Source organism: Tiliqua scincoides, chromosome 11 (genome assembly GCF_035046505.1).
Source record: "Tiliqua scincoides isolate rTilSci1 chromosome 11, rTilSci1.hap2, whole genome shotgun sequence".
Classification (NCBI taxonomy): domain Eukaryota; kingdom Metazoa; phylum Chordata; class Lepidosauria; order Squamata; family Scincidae; genus Tiliqua; species Tiliqua scincoides.
Window position 1 is genome coordinate 15,848,249 of NC_089831.1, and position 15,918 is coordinate 15,864,166.

General features: G+C 45.4%; 1 protein-coding gene across 3 annotated transcripts in view; it reads right to left on the reverse strand.

The window, feature by feature from the left end:
* The window catches only part of KIRREL3 (kirre like nephrin family adhesion molecule 3), a 193,704-nt gene that overhangs the window by 38,940 nt on the left and 138,846 nt on the right, over positions 1–15,918 (reverse strand). For 2 of the 3 annotated variants that reach the window (XM_066639821.1, XM_066639820.1), the window contains one exon: positions 8,802–8,909. The exons of the other annotated variant lie outside the window; for it this stretch is intronic. In XM_066639821.1, coding sequence (XP_066495918.1) covers positions 8,802–8,909 — 108 coding nt within the window. The remainder of the gene's footprint in view (positions 1–8,801; positions 8,910–15,918) is intronic. 3 annotated transcript variants of the gene reach the window in all.

The window sequence follows — 15,918 nt, forward strand, 5'->3', positions numbered from 1 at the left end:
AGGACAGGGCAAGAGTTTTGCCTCAAACCCTGGAGAGCTGCTGAAATTGAGCATTGACAGTGCCAACCTGCATGGATCAAAGGTTTGACTCAGAGAAGGCAGCAGTCCATGTTCCATGACCTAACCCCCGAAAGTCAAAATGCTTTCATGCAGAGACTCTGCAGGAGTCCCTGCAACCCCTTCCCTGTCCCCAGCCCACCTCGTGCATGCAGCTTGTTGAGGGGCAGATGCTGCTATAGCACTCCTCTTGAGATGGAGTAGCATCTGTTGCCCAGGCAGGTGATTCCTGGCAAGCTGTCTGCACCATGAGGATGGAATGCCTCCCCATCTCTCTTTTGGAGAAGGGAACCGATGTGTTTGGAGCAGGTCCCCGGGGGAAGGCATCAAGAACTAACAGATGGTGATAGGGCAGCGAATGTTCTCTGCTTTTATTTGGCTTTTTGTTTTCCTCTTCTGAGAATTTTTATTAAGTATGGGTCTCCTTCTTCTATAACTGCAGGGGTTGGAAGGATAAAGGAACCTCAAATTCAGAAACAAAGGGGATGAGAAAAGCAGATTTTTGCAACCAGAATTTATGCGGTAGCCTCAAGAAGATGATGAAAAGCTTCTTAATATGCTAAGTGTTGGCTGGCTGCAGATACTTTATTGCCTCGTTGTGGATGGTGACATGAGACAAAACACTTCAGGGAATCTCTGCTGTTGGGAAGGGAAGCAATGTCACGCCTGTTTTATCGAGAGGGAAAGGGAGGCACAAAGCCATGCGGGTTATCTCTCAAGGCCATTAAGTTAAATCTGAAACTGCACCATTGTCAGGATTGGAAACACCAGACCATGAACTAGTAACCTGAGCTATATTGCGATCAGGGTGACTGGATGTCCTCTTTTTCCAGGGCATGTCCTCTTCTTTAGCCTCATGTCCTGGAAAAGACCTTAAATGTCCTCTTTTTCCCTGTGAATAGGCAGTGCATAGCCTTCTTGTAGTTAATTATATTACATGTAATATAGTTTTAAATTTAATACTGTAGTAAGTTATACAGCATAGTGTTTAAATTAACCAGTTGGCAACCTTCAGTCTCGAGAGACTATGGTATCATGCTCTGAAAGGTGGTTCTGGAACAGCGTCTAGTGTGGCTGAAAAGGCCAATTTGGGAGTGACAATCCCTTCCACACTGGGAGCAAGTGCAGTCTGTCCCTGGTCTGTCTCCCTGGCTATGGGCCTTCCTTCTTTGCCTCTTTGCCTCAGTCTGTTGGCCAAGTGTCTCTTCAAACTGGGAAAGGCCATGCTGCACAGCCTGCCTCCAAGCGGGCCGCTCAGAGGCCAGGGTTTCCCACCTGTTGAGGTCTGCTCCTAAGGCCTTCAGATCCCTCTTGCAGATGTCCTTGTATCGCAGCTGTGGTCTACCTGTAGGGCGCTTTCCTTGCACGAGTTCTCCATAGAGGAGATCCTTTGGGATCCGGCCGTCATCCATTCTCACGACATGACCGAGCCAACGCAGGCGTCTCTGTTTCAGCAGTGCATACATGCTAGGGATTCCAGCTCGTTCCAGGACTGTGTTGTTTGGAACTTTGTCCTGCCAGGTGATACTGAGGATGCGTCGGAGGCAGCGCATGTGGAAAGCGTTCAGTTTCCTCTCCTGTTGTGAGCGAAGAGTCCATGACTCGCTACATGAGTGTTTTTAGCTTTTATTTGTCATGCCCTACATTTTTCTTGGATGGCCTACATTTTGGGGTACCTTGTCCTTTTTTGCGGTCACCGTGATCATAACAGAGACGTAAACTTTATAGAGCCTACCAGTCTTAGCAGGGAATAAAGCCTCACCAGCCACAGTAGCTTCCTTACACTGAAAATGCCTCCAGGTCAGACATGTTCACTGAGGTCTGAGTGATGGAGAGCTGTTCTTACCGGTGGCAGATCTGCCAACACCCGCTCTTGGTGCCTCAACCAGGCATCTAGGTGGACAACTGCATTGGCTAGCACAACAGTATTGTGTATGCCCTACTTCTTCAAGCAGTGATATGTTTTGGGGGCAGTGCTATTTGGGCCACTCTTTTGAGGAGGGAGTTTTGGAAGGCTATGAATATTTTATTTTTTAAGGCTTTCCAGTAACATCAGTTTGCTTCTTAGCTGCCATTTGTATTTATACTTGTGGAAAGCACTTGTATTTTTATTAATGCATTGTTGATTTTGTTCGTTATTGCTGCTTATGTATATTTATGCAGATTTTCCTGGGCTTTGATTTTTTTGGCTACGCTGATCGTAATTTAAATGCTTGACATGAAGCATTTTTCTGAATTTAATGTTCCCATTTTTGGTGTATTGTAACTGTTGAGTACAGCTGTTCATGGAAAAGCAGCAAGTAAATGAAAATCTTATCTAATCTGACTCCAGTATCCAGGGCTAGCCCATCCGTGAAGCTAATTGAGGGCCCGTTCCCACCCAACTTTCCAGCACTGGTGCAGCCGCAATGCAGCCCCGAGGTAAGGGAACAAATGTTCCCATACCTTGAGGAGGCCTCTGTGACTGTCTCCCCACTACAGGGTGCAGTGCATGCCCCATAGGCATGGCTGCACTGGCTCTGGAAAACTGGATAGGATTGGGCTCTGAGGCAGTTACCCCAGCCAGCAGACTGGTGGAAGATGCCCATCTCAACTCCACTTCATCTTTTTTCACTCCTTAGATTGGAAAAGAGAGAGGAGGAGGAGGAGCAGAGAGGGATGGGAGAGTCTTCACACTCCATCTTCCACTCGTTCCTCTATTCCTTTCTCAGTTCAAGGAACAGGAGGGCCAGCGGTTGATACATCACCCGGTAAGGGGAGACAGCATTTGGCATGCTGCCTCCAGAGGTCTTGGGCAGACCATGCACGTATCTGAGAGTTTCTCCCCTTCTTCGGTGGATAAATGACAGTCAGGTTATGAGTTACATCCCAAGCACATGAATTATGACCCAAGAAAATTAAAGAAGGGTTGATGTATGGGTTTAGCTCATGGTTTCAGATCTATCAGTCTGGGTGTTTAGCATTGCAGAGGAGCATCCCACCCTGCAAGGCAGATTTACTGATCTTTGTGTGCTTTAATTGCCAGTTAGAGGACACTGGAGCTATTTGTTCTTGGGCTGACTTTCCAGCAGTGGTCCTTATTTCATTTCGTGGAACACTGTGCTTGATCTGGACTTTTGCAGGCAAATCTGTTGGAGAATGTTGATGGGACGATCCTGCTTTGTGACAGGGGGGGATTCACTAGATGGAGTTCTGTCTGATAAAACTCTATAGTTCCCCTCTCATTAAAACGAGCCTCTGACAGTAACGGAATTGACGTGGCTCTCTCGGGATGAGGGGGTCAACACGTGGTGGCGTCTTTGTCTTGTCTTGTATACAAGCCAATGCCGTTAGATGAGTAATTGGGCTCTCCAGAGAGATCTCCCAGTTGCAAATCCACATACTGCCTGCTGGGCTTACCGCATGAATCCCCTTGTGGTGTGTGTTTCTCGTCAGCTGGCAAAAGGGAAAAAGAAAATCAAACCAAAATTCCACCATTGCAGATGTCCCTGCCTTAAATTTTCCTCTTCTTTTAATCAGAAATAAATTCCCTGGAGATGCTTTTTTTCAATGTAAGCTTGTTTCACATAGTTTCGTGGAATTTCCTCCCCAGGGAGTTCCACTGGATCAGTTTTACCGGCCCTTTTAGGAGGCAGTAAAAACCCTTTCATTCTTTGCCAGACTTCCACGCTTGAGGGGAATGAGAGCTAAGAGTCTGTTTTAATAGCTATCTCCTGCTTTTAGCTTATTGTTGTTGTTTTTTTTTGCTGAAGGTCGACCTTTTATTGCATTTTTAACGTGTTGGCTGCCATGTGGATCTAGTGACAGAAAAATGGACCATAAATAATTCCATTGCATGGAGAGGATTCTTGGCCCTATCTGCCTAAAAGCATATAAGCATAAAATAAGATAAAAGCATAAGTGGTATAAATGATACCACTTTAACTGTCATGATGTCCCACGTGTAGTGCTAAAAGAAACTGAAACAAGAGTAGCTAATTTTTCAAACGACCATTGTTGGTGTGCCTTTAATTCCAAGTTTATGTAGTGACACTGGCAGTGAGAAGATTTGGTGGCTGCATTCTGCATATCAAATAGCAGGACAGTTGCCAATCCTGACAAATTTTACTAAAGGTGCCATCCTAACCAACTTTCCAGCTCTGGCATAGCTGTGCTCGTGGGCAAAGTGCTGCATCCTGCAGTTGGGGGGCAATCAAGGAGCCCTTCTCAAGCTACGGCAATGTTTGTTCCCTTAATAATAATAATAATAATAATAATAATAAACAGGTATTTATATACCGCCTTTCTTGGTCTTTATTCAAGACTTTATTCAAGGCGGTTTACATAGGCAGGCTGATTAAATCCCCGTAGGGATTTTTACAATTGAAAGAAGGTTCTATCTTTCAAGAACCACAACAGTCCAGGTGTTTCACTCTGATCTGGTTTCACATTCTGGCCTCCTTCTCCCACGCTCAGAGCAGATGGAATCGCTCGGCTTCAGCTTGTCAGCTGCTTCAAGGTCGCACGGTGCCGGTGGCCTCGAACTGGCGACCTTGTGGATGTTATCTTCAGGCAGTCGGAGGCTCTATCCTCTAGACCAGACCTCCTGCCCTTACCCATAAGTTGCATTGTCCTTATGTCAGTGCTGGAAAGTGGGTTAGGATTGCACCCTAAGTTACTTAGTAAAATTAGTTCTCAAAAATTAGTTGAGTGGTTCTCAAACTGTGAGTCAGGACCCACCAGTAGGTCGCTACCTGATTTTTGGTGGGTCGCGGAACTGACAAGCTGATAGCTGACAAGGGCAAATATATTGAGCCTCATGGGAGCCGAAATGGAGCAGCATGGGAGTGTTTACACATGAGTAGGCAAACGTGCCTCAGTCCACTTCAACAGGCAGGCCGACGGGAACGTAATAGAATAAGAATGGTCTGATCATTCAGATAAACTCTGACCAACAAAGTCTAGAGAAGGAAGTCCCCGTCCCCCCCAACGCTGACATGGAAAATGTATCGAGCCCCATGGGAAAACAAAACCGAGCCACACGTGTACGTTTACTCAGTGTGCCTCGGCTATTATCGAAGGTCAGGTGAAAGGGAACACAAGGGCACCAGAAGGGTCCTGATTCAATGAATGTGGAGTTCAACAAATGCTTCAGAAGGGCCCCCACCATAGTAAAAAGGATAAAAACAGAGGCTTGAATGGCTGGTAAAGTTAAGTCTTGTAAAGCTCCATGGGTTCTGATAGTGTGTCGTTTTAAAAAGAGGGTCCTAGTGCTAAAACATTTGGGAACCACTGGTCAAAAAGACACAGAATACCACTTCTTCTTCCCTTTCAACTACAGTACCCAGGATTATTTTGGAAAAGGAAAAGACTGCAAAGCCAGTTTAAACCTGTAGTGTGGACACAGCCCTTGACACCGAAAGGGTCAGCCCTTGTTTGAGAAGATCTAGTCTGCGCTAGGGATCTCCAGAACTCTGAACTGCAGCTATTAATTTCTCCCGGTCTAGATAAATTACACAAGCCAACATACATTTTGCTGTCCTAAAGTTAGACCTATTCCTGCGTATATCTGGGATGTCGATTCCAAAAATGGCATCTGTTTTGCCCTATCACCTAGTGTTGGAGATATGGCACAGCCTCATTAGTAAATGGTTTCAAGCAGCTTCCTTATGGGGGAGCCTACACCTGATGAATGATGATGATTGGCAACCTTCAGTCTCGAAAGACTATGGTATAAGCCTACAGCACCTGGTATTCCCAGGCGGTCTCCCATCCAAGTACTAACCAGGCCTGACCCTGCTTAGCTTCCAAGATCAAACCATTCTGCAATTTGAATAGCCAAGCTTAGACATACCTGATGAGGAAGCTGCTTGAACCATTCATAATGAGGCTGTGCCAGAACTCCACAACTAGATGTGATAGGGCAAAACCATTTTTTGGAATCTACACTCCAAGCTCCTGTAAGACCACCATAAAAATAAATTTAAAACGTTTTGCTGACTCTCAATTTTGCAGGCCTGTATTACACAGGCCAACACACATTTGGCTTCCTTAAACATTACACCTATTCCTGGGTATATCTGGGGTGCTGATTTCAAAAATGGCATCCGTTTTTGCCCTGTCACGTCTAGTTTTGGAGACACAGCATAGCCTCTTTAGTGAATGGTTCAAGCAGCTTCCTCATGAGGAAGCCTGCATCATGGCTTCCTCATGAGGCAGCTGCTTGAACCATTCACTAATGAGGCTATGCCGTGTCTCCAAAACTAGACGTGATAGGGCAAAAACGGATGCCATTTTTTGAATCGGCACCCCAAATTCATATCAAACCGCCATAAAGTTTGGGAAAAACTTTTCTGACCCTCAATTTTGTAGGCCTGTGTTATCTTTCAGAGAACTTCATTTGTTTGAGTTAACTGCAGATTGGTAGTTCAACTACAGCGGACAATTGCTAGAGGAAACCACCTTAGAACCCTCCATATGTATGCAAGTGCATTCACTTCCTTAGTGCAGCCATCTTATTTTGGAATTGGGGTGGCCCGTTCTCAAAGGTTTTAGAAGCAGTCTTCCACATTCTGTTCACCTTTCCAGGGCAGTGCCCATCTCCACATGCCCAGTTCTTTGAAGCCCTGGCTTTGCTTCCTCATCTACGCCTTGGCATCATCCCGGCATGCTTGATCTATTATCATCATCACACTAATGTGAGATTGCGTGCCCTGCAAAGAACCCAGCGCCATCTGGTTGCATCAAATAAGGAGGAGGTAATGAGCCACATGTTCTCCCTGTTTCAAAAACCAGAGGAAGGCTACAGCGTGTGTTCATGTGTGTCTTTAAAAAAAGAAAAGATGGGGAGGGGGAAAGAGAGAGAACGCGGCCGACTGATTATGTCTGACCATTGACACTATAACGACGCCTTGGCCCGTTTTCTATCGCGCACGTTTGAATGGCGCATCATGGCTGAATGATTTCTGCAAAATTGAATTGGCCTCTTCTCAGGTCTTAGCCGTGCACCCGTCCATCAAAAAATACTTACCAAAATGCAAGATTAATGACTGCCGGAGATTTAATTTGCTAATTCCTGAAAGAGCCACTAATGGGGTTTGGGAGAGTTATGGAGGGGGGGATGGTGTTGGAAGCAGATGCAACGATTGTGCTTAAACTCTAACTTGTATGTGGGCCCAGCCATTCATTAACCAAATCCGGGGGGACCTGGGCCTCTTTGATTTCTTTACAAACAATCGAGAAGGAACCAACTGTTTTTCACTGGAAGCACAACAGAGGGATTTTTACATCGTGTTTGGCTGATTTGTCTCACCCTATTCATACAGTTAGAGGCACCATTGAGGACTGCTTGTTCTCTTGTGCTGCCTTAGAAGCACAGAACAATCACTCTTCCTTCCCTCGACAGTTTGATCCCTGCTCGTTCAGCCAACAATCTTTTTTTTTTTACTTCTCCCTGCTTTTTTTCCTAATGAGCCAGCTCTTGTTTACCTCCACGATCCTTTACTTCCATTTGTGATGTTTATTTTAGCATCTGCTTCAGCTCAGCGGCAAAAGCCAATAGCGGTGCAGGCCCAACAAGGGATTCAAATATTTATTTCATTTAAATGTATAGCTTTCCTGATCCCTGCAGGCTGAGCTAGGGGAGCAACGTTCATAAAACAAGATGTATTTTTTCGTACGAGATAAAAGCAGTACATGCATAAGTAGGTAATGCACATTTCCCATTTATCTTCCATACATCTGATCAAATAAAACTGTCTGAAACGGCCTCCAGACAAAGCTGAACTGCCATGAGGACAGGTGAGACAGGCTGCCTTAAGTACAGACCTCTTAAACGCCAGTAAATGATCAATGATGTAGTACACGCTACCCCACGTACCAACATATCCCATGTAGCCAAAACCCTTTCCAACCCGGGAGGTGTCACCAAGGCTGCATCATATTTGCAGCTGTGAGACAGCTATCATAAGTAGGGAGTCAAGGTGGGTGAATCTTTGATGACATCATCAGGTGTGGGCTGGAGACTGAGCCAGAGCCTTGTCTGAAAAAGCCAGTGGCAACCCTGGGCAACATCATGTCAAGGGCCACGACTATAGAGTATGCACCCCAGGCTGGCGCCCACCCTCCCAAGGTTGGTACCCTGCCTTGCCTATCTGGGCGTTTCGGAGCCTCACACAGCATCCCGAAGCTCTTGGCAAGCTTTCTGAGCCTCCAACGGATCCTTAAGCAGTACTTCCAGAGAACCAGAAGTACTGTTTAACAGGCCCACTTGGAGGCTCTAATGCCAGGGATGCCACTGGAAAAAGTGAGGCAGAATCGGCTCAGGTTTCACCTTGGATGGGAGACCAGATGCTACAGAAGGGATGTGAACTGGCAAGAAATGGATAACATCCTGTGAACCAGGTTGAGGCATGTTTTGCAGCTGCCTAAGAAGAGTAAGAGCTGTGCAGCCAGAGCACCATGGAGGGAAACCTCTGGAGAAATGGAGGATCCTATGAGTTTCTCCCATAGAACGAAACTAGTAAAAACTCCATATGAGGAAAAAATGGGGTTTATGGTCAGCCTGCCTATGTAAACTGCCTTGTTCTACATGACTCAAGGTCTACAAGTCTTCGAGAAAGGCGGTATATAAATACTATAATAAATAAAATAAATAAATGGGAAGGTGCAACTTCCCTGCTTTGAGGGAGGGAACAAGGCCTTTCAAGCTTTTCAGCCTCCTGTGGACAATGAGTGCCAAATGAATTCAATGAAAAGGAACTTACTTCTGTGGGAACGGGCACAGCAGAAAGCCACGATGGTGGCCATCAACACCAGGAACGCCACACCTGCTCCAACGGCCACACCTATGATGACTGCCATTGGCACTGACTCTGAAAAAAAACAAGAAAGCAAATGAAGTGGAGATGGGCTCTGGATACAGACAAGCTCTGCCCTAATTGCCCCTAATCATTGCCACAACCCTGGTTTTCTATTATCAGACCCTCCTACCATCAATCACTGCGATGATTTCCTAGCCAAACTAACAAATGGACAACCTGGTAGGTGACACATGGCAGGCTCAAATGAGTTGAATGGAGATTAGTTCGCCCAGAAAGGAGACGTATGAATAAGTGTGGCTCATGTCACTGACCTCTGGATCTTGGAAAAAATAATCAATGCAAACAAGGCTGGCAGAGGGTGGGGAGGATTCACATTCAGTGTAGGCCAGGTGATTTATCAGGAAATGCTCAGATCTTGGTGGAGGATGCAAAACTTGGGCTTGAAGGAAAGTAAGGGCAGCCTTTATCTGCTGTGTGTAGATCTGCTGCACAAGCAAGTCACTGAAAACTGGGCAAAGGAAGTAGCAATCAACAATCTTGGCTTTCGTTTGAAAACCATAAAGTAAGTTTCTGGCACTCGTGGATACCTGCAGAAGGGTGTTTGCAAAGGCTCAGAAAATAAAGACCTGAGTCTGAGCCTCAGTTATCCTACACCGATAGGTTATCCAATAGGATCTGTTCAAATATTGCACCTTAACTTGTGATGAAAAGGACTAGTTTACCAGTTGTAAACTGCGATTAATGGCCCATTATACTGTTGTTCGTGGACTGCCTGGTTGCAGTTCTCACTTTCTTGCAACGCATTGTATTCATCTGCAGATGTTGCCATTATGACTTCCAGAACGGGTGCTATTTCTGCACATGTGGAAGGAGAAAACCTTGCATGGTTCTCTCCCCCCCCCCCCCCCAGTGTGACGTGCCAGACTGCCATTAGGGCAGACTGGGGAGAGGAGTCTATAATAATAATAATAATAACAACAACAGGTATTTATATACTGCCTTTCTTGGTCTTTATTCAAGACTTTATTCAAGGCGGTTTACATAGGCAGGCTTTTATCTAAATCCCTATTTAAATAGGGATTTTTACAATTTCAAAGAAGGTTCTTTCTTTCAAGAACCACTACATTCAAGGTGTTTTGTTCTGATCTGGCTTCACATTCTGGCCTCCATCCTCCCACGCTCAGAGCAGATGGAATAGCTCTGAAACTGAAACTATATAGCTCAGAGCTATTCCATCTGCTCTGAAACTCAGAGGTTTCAGCTTGCCAGCTGCTTCAAGGTCGCACGGTGCCGGTGGCCTCGAACTGGCGACCTTGTGGATGTTATCTTCAGGCAGACGGAGGCTCTACCCTCTAGACCAGACCTCCTGCCCAGTCTATCGGATAAGTTCATGTTGGCCAGCTCCACACTCTTTCCTCCTTCCTTAACTACTGCGACCCTAGTTTAACCCATTTAACCCTAGTCTCTGTCACCCTCCTCTTTCTCTCTATTGTACATAATTTGCCAGACCCTATATGTTGTCTGACCTTATGTGGATACTGGAAGTAGAATGAATTGTACAAAATAAAAGTAAATGCATGTCAAGCACACCCACCCCCTGGAATAGTGTGCTGGGTACATATAATCCATAGGCATATTCATGGAGATGCAACCAATACAATTTTGACAGGTCTGCTCCGCTCAGCTATTCTAATTTTCCTGTTGAGAGCGATATTATTGGCGGGAAGGCCTTCTGAGAAGGCTGGAGGAAGAACCAACTTAAAGAACAGCTGGGGGTGTGTGTAATGATTTAATTGGGGTGCACGCTGTGCTTGGCACTGCTCTAAACCCTTTACCAGAGGCACCCACAACGTGATGGGCATAATGTTTAAGTGTTCCCTAGTGTATGCCTCTATATGTGTGCCGAGCCTGCCTGCCAGCATGGCTATTGCCTGGATAAAAGAACAGAACATTGCAAAAGAACATTGCACACATTGATGTGCAACGTGGAGCCAAATGGGAAAGAGACATTTAATGTAATGGCCACATCTATGGGTGCTGTGCATGGGAGGTGTCATAAGAAGAGCCTTGCTGGATCAGGCCAAAGGTCCATCTAGTGCAGCTTCTTGTATCTGCCTCAGGGGGCACTCAAGACAACAAAACACCTGCAGCCTGGTGTCACTCCCTTGCACCTGGCATAAAACCAGGGGGTTGCACATACCCATCATGGCTTGTAATCTGTGATGAATTTTTCATCTAGCAATCTGTCCCCTGGGGGCTGGGGGATAAGAATAGGCCCTCAGTTTGGCGGTACTTGTCGTAAGAGGCGACTAAACAGCCACCGGGTAGATGGGACTCGTCAGCCTGGGAAGGCAGCTCATCTGAGAGAAGGAAAACTCTGATCCCAAACCTCCACTGCCTTGTGGCTACATCCAGTTATGGAAAAGTCTTCAGGAGTCAACCTCGAGGCAAAATCCGGAGCCGGAGTCCCTGAGGCAGTTCATGGCTGAACACAGTCACGTTCTGGCAACTCCTGCGACGCCGCTGGAACCAACCATATTGGCCTCTGCCTTTCCATTGGACCATTTCAGCGACGTGGAGAGGGGGGATTTGCTGCATGGGTAACAGCCTATCCTCCATACCTACTTTACCCAGGCTTCATGCACTGGAGAGGACACTCTGTTCCAGAGCCACCATTCAGAGCGTGACACCATAGTCTTCCGAGACTGAAGGATGCCAACAACAAATCTGTCCAATCCCCTTTTAAAGGCATCCTGGTCAGACACGCTCACCACATCCTGTGGCAAGGAGTTCCACAGACTCTGCAAGGGTATGATTTTTAGCGTGGTATATTAAAATGGAAATGCACAGGATACTATAAAATATTGGGAAGACTCTCGATAATAGAGGGGTGTGCGTGTGAACAAAAGCACACGCGCGTTGAACAAAAGACTTTGGACAAGGCTCAGCAGTAACACCGTGGTTTGGTTCAGACATAACACTGAACAGCTGCAGGAGCTACTCTATCAAAACTGGCAAAGCAGGATTTGTGCATAGCCTGTAAACCTGGATTGTAACACCAGGACTTGCCAGTTTGGTTGTAGGGCAAACAGGAAGGAAAGGAAGGACTCTCAGTGTGGAAAGGGAGCACATGAGCCTAAGGCTCATCCTAGATCAGCCATTTTCAACCACTGTGCCATGGCACACTAGTGTGCCGTGAATGGTCCCCAGGTGTGCCGTGGGAATTTGGGAGAGGGTCATTTATTAATAGGGCCACTGGGGGATGTGAGTCCCCCATTGACAGCACAGTGTGCCTTGTCAATTATCAAAAAACCGATGGTGTGCCTTGACCATTTTTGTGCCTTGCCAGTGTGCCATGAGATGAAAAAAGGTTGAAAATCACTGTCCTAGATGATAACCATTGAATCAAGTCATGATTTGCAATTGCATCAGAACTGTGCATTTGAAAGAAAAATGGTTAACAGTTACAGCTTGGTTACTAGTACAACAGAGTACTCATGAGGCAATGGGGAAGGTTATGTTGCTTTATATTCAAATTTGAAGGTGAGAACACTGATTAATCCTGCTTCTCTTTGCAGTCTACACCTGCTTGCATAATAGATTGTGCTTTTGAGAGGGAGTGTGTGAGTTTGCCAGAGGATGAGTGGATAGGATAAAAAGACAGCTAGCACCTTGGAAACTTTAGTCCTGATTTTTTTTTTAAACCACCCTTGCCTGATGTTAGATTGACTGCAATCGCTTGCTTGTTTTCTGTCGTTTTTTTTAACAATTGATGACTTTTACAACTTCTGGCCCAGACAAATTAACTTCAGCCTGAACTGAGCTGAACTTGGAGAGGAGGACATGCTGTCTAAGGCAACTGCTCCCTCCTGTGATTGCCTTGAGAAGGATTTTGTACTGCCTGCAACTCTGGTCTGGCTGCAGAAGATCAGAATAAAACAGATGACGTCTGTGTAGGAGCTGGCTTATTTTTAAATTAATCACTTTGAGTCCCTTTGATTTTATGGCTGGGTTTTCTCTGCTGCATTAATTTTTATTTGTTTGGATTCTGTTTGACTTTGTTTTATTCTTGTTTGTAAGATGCTTTGAGTTATCTTCTGACTAGAAGGGCAGGATATATATTTATTTTCTAAAATAAAATGCAAACCTAAAAAAAAAAATATAGGAAGAAAAAGAGCCAGATGGAGCTAGGGCATCACAGCTCTCATGGATTTCACTCCAGTGTTTGTGAATGGACTTCCACTTTGCATCTGGTGAGCTGTTGCCAATCTGGATTCTGTTTGGAAAGTTGAACTTCCTGATTTGAAGCCCTCATGTTCGTTAACCGTATGATTAAACAGGTGGAAATTGATCCCAATTTGGCAGACATCTCCAATGTGTAGAACTGGTTTACTCTGGAAAGAAAGACTCACAGTGTGCAGATCTTCTGTTTGCCCTCAACTGTTTCGAACTACAAATTCTGAAACTGTCGTGGGCATGGAAAAGAAAAAAATCTCAGAGAAGTACTTACCCACTAGTAGAAAAGCCCACAGATTAAATGCCACCTATACATTACACAGAATGAAGGCCCAATCCAGGGTGACCAGATGTCACAACCATAAAAGAGGACAGGGTATCCCAAAATATAGGACATGTCCTGGAAAAATGTAGGACATGACAAAATAAAAGTTCAAAACACTTGTATATTGATTTTGTGCGGTTAATTTAAACACGATGTTACTTATTATTACATTTAAAACTATACTACTGATAATTTATTTCATTTAGGGCACAGTCCTAACCCCTTATGTCAGTACTTTCCAGCAGTGGCATAGCGGTGCCAGCGGAACGTGTACTGCATCCTGCAGTTGGGTGACACTCATAGAGGCCTCCTCAAAGCAAGGGAATGCTTGTTTCCTTACCTCAGAGCAGCATTGCCCTTAAGTCAGTGCTGGAAAGCACTGACATAAGGGGTTAGGATTGCGCCCATAATTTATTAATTACAAGCCCGCTTGCAGGGAAAAGGAGGACATTCAAATTCTTTTCCAGGACACGAGGCTTAAAAAGAGGGCATGTCCTGGAAAAAAGAGGGCATCTTTTTGCTTATCCAACTGGCCCAATTCTATCCAACTTTACAGCATTGAAGCAGCTGTGCCAATGGGGCACAAGCTTGCATCCTGAGGTGGGGGGGACGACACACAGTCACGGAGGCCTCTTCAAAGTAAGAGGATGTTTGTCCCCTTACGTTGGGGGTGCATTGGTGCTGGAAAGGTGGCTAGGATCAGCTAAGGTGGGAGAATTCTTAATTGTCCAGCTTCAGAGTGCAGGTGGGGATCAATATTTCCAAATCTCCCCTATGCAAAAACAACCAAATAAATTTTTAAAAAGTCCCACTGCATGTAGTAAGTGAGTAAATTGAAGGAAAGATTTTGAACAGACATTTCTTTTATTCACTGGTTTATGATAAGCAGTGAAGTATTATTATTTTCTATGGGAGAGAGATATAAAAAGTACGACTCCCCCTTCCCTGTTCTGAATTGGAATAATCCAGAATGTTACCACTGTGCCACCAGAGCTTAAGGGGAAAGTGTGCAATACGTGCTTAAAAGCTACTGTTAAGGTAGATGCTGTGGCAAAACACCACCATCTGCAATTCCCCATAGGATGGTTGTGTGAACCTGGGAAGCAACAATGCAGAAGTTGAATGGTTGGTTCATTAAAGACCCTCTTTCACTTGAGCTAAAATGGGGAGGGCATTGGTGGCCCCAGGGGAAAAATGGCTCTTAAACCTCAAGTGACTTGTTACCTGGCATTGTGCTTAGTAGTGAAAGAGTCCCAATGCTGTTAAAAGGGCCAAGTCCTGTCTTGCACAGCTTTCGACCCCCAATTACAGGATTTGGAGCTCAGTTCGATGTGTGAAATTATCATTATTGATCACAAGGATAGATGGAATAGTCCCAGCTGGATTTTTGGAGCCCAGCTGGAGTTGAGGGACTGGTAGTCAGAGACGGGAAAGAAAACATAACACCTCTCTCTCTCCCCCCCTCTCTCTTTCTTTGCTTTTTCAAATGGAGCCAATTTAAAGCAAAATCATTAAGACAAATTGGATCTATGAAATACTATAATGTTGGTGCTTTCGGTTCTTTTTCAGTGGGCATCTCTCTCTGCAGCAAATATTCATTTTCTTGACTAGGGGACCCCACTGCAGCTTATCCCCTCCTGCAAGGAGATGACGTCATTACTGAGTCTCAGCTTGAGGTTGTCCAAAGCTTCAGAGTCTGTCATGCCATCAGGCTAATTTCTGGACTTGACAACACTAAATTGAGTTAGAAAACCACTTTTCCTTACAGTCTAACCTCACTCTTTTTTTTTTTTTCTCCCTGCCCAGTGAAGGAAAAACATGACTAGTTGCTAAAGCAGAATGACAGCAGCCGTTCCTATTAAAACACCCCACGCTGCGTATGTCTCACTCGACAGGCAGCAGAGGATGGTGTTTGGCCTCACTTGCCCCTGCTTGCCCATACTGCAGATGGGGGGAGGTGACTCAAAATCGGAGTCTTGTACGACCTACTTGGCACGATTCATGCATCTTCTAGCAGGGTCAGAGGGTACCTGCTTCGGCAGTTTCCTGTGCTTCTGCATTTCAAGTGAATGCACCAGGCCAACAACCAGGGCTGGCTTTAAGCCAACTGGACCAATTACTCCAAGCTGGGCCCTGTGCTCAAGGCCCCCCCTCCCCCGTGCTAGGGTAAGCTACTTTTCAAAATGTTTTCTAAACAAAAAAAGAAAATCAGTATTTGTACTAAATCATTTCACAGTCACTAGAACAAGTGGTTTTGTAACGGTTTACTTTTCAAAGATAATCTACACATCCTGTTTGATTCCTTTAGGCTAAAACGAAGGTTCCCAAGCCATGGTCTGTGGACCACCAGTGGTCCGCAGTGTCCCCCTAGGTGGTCTGCGATGTCTCTGGTGAAAAAAGAAAAAAAAGCCTCTGCAGTGCCAGCAGCCAATCAGAGCAGCTCAGAGGCAATCAGAGCATAGCCTTTCTCCATCTCCTGCCTCCCCCCTCCCTTCCCTC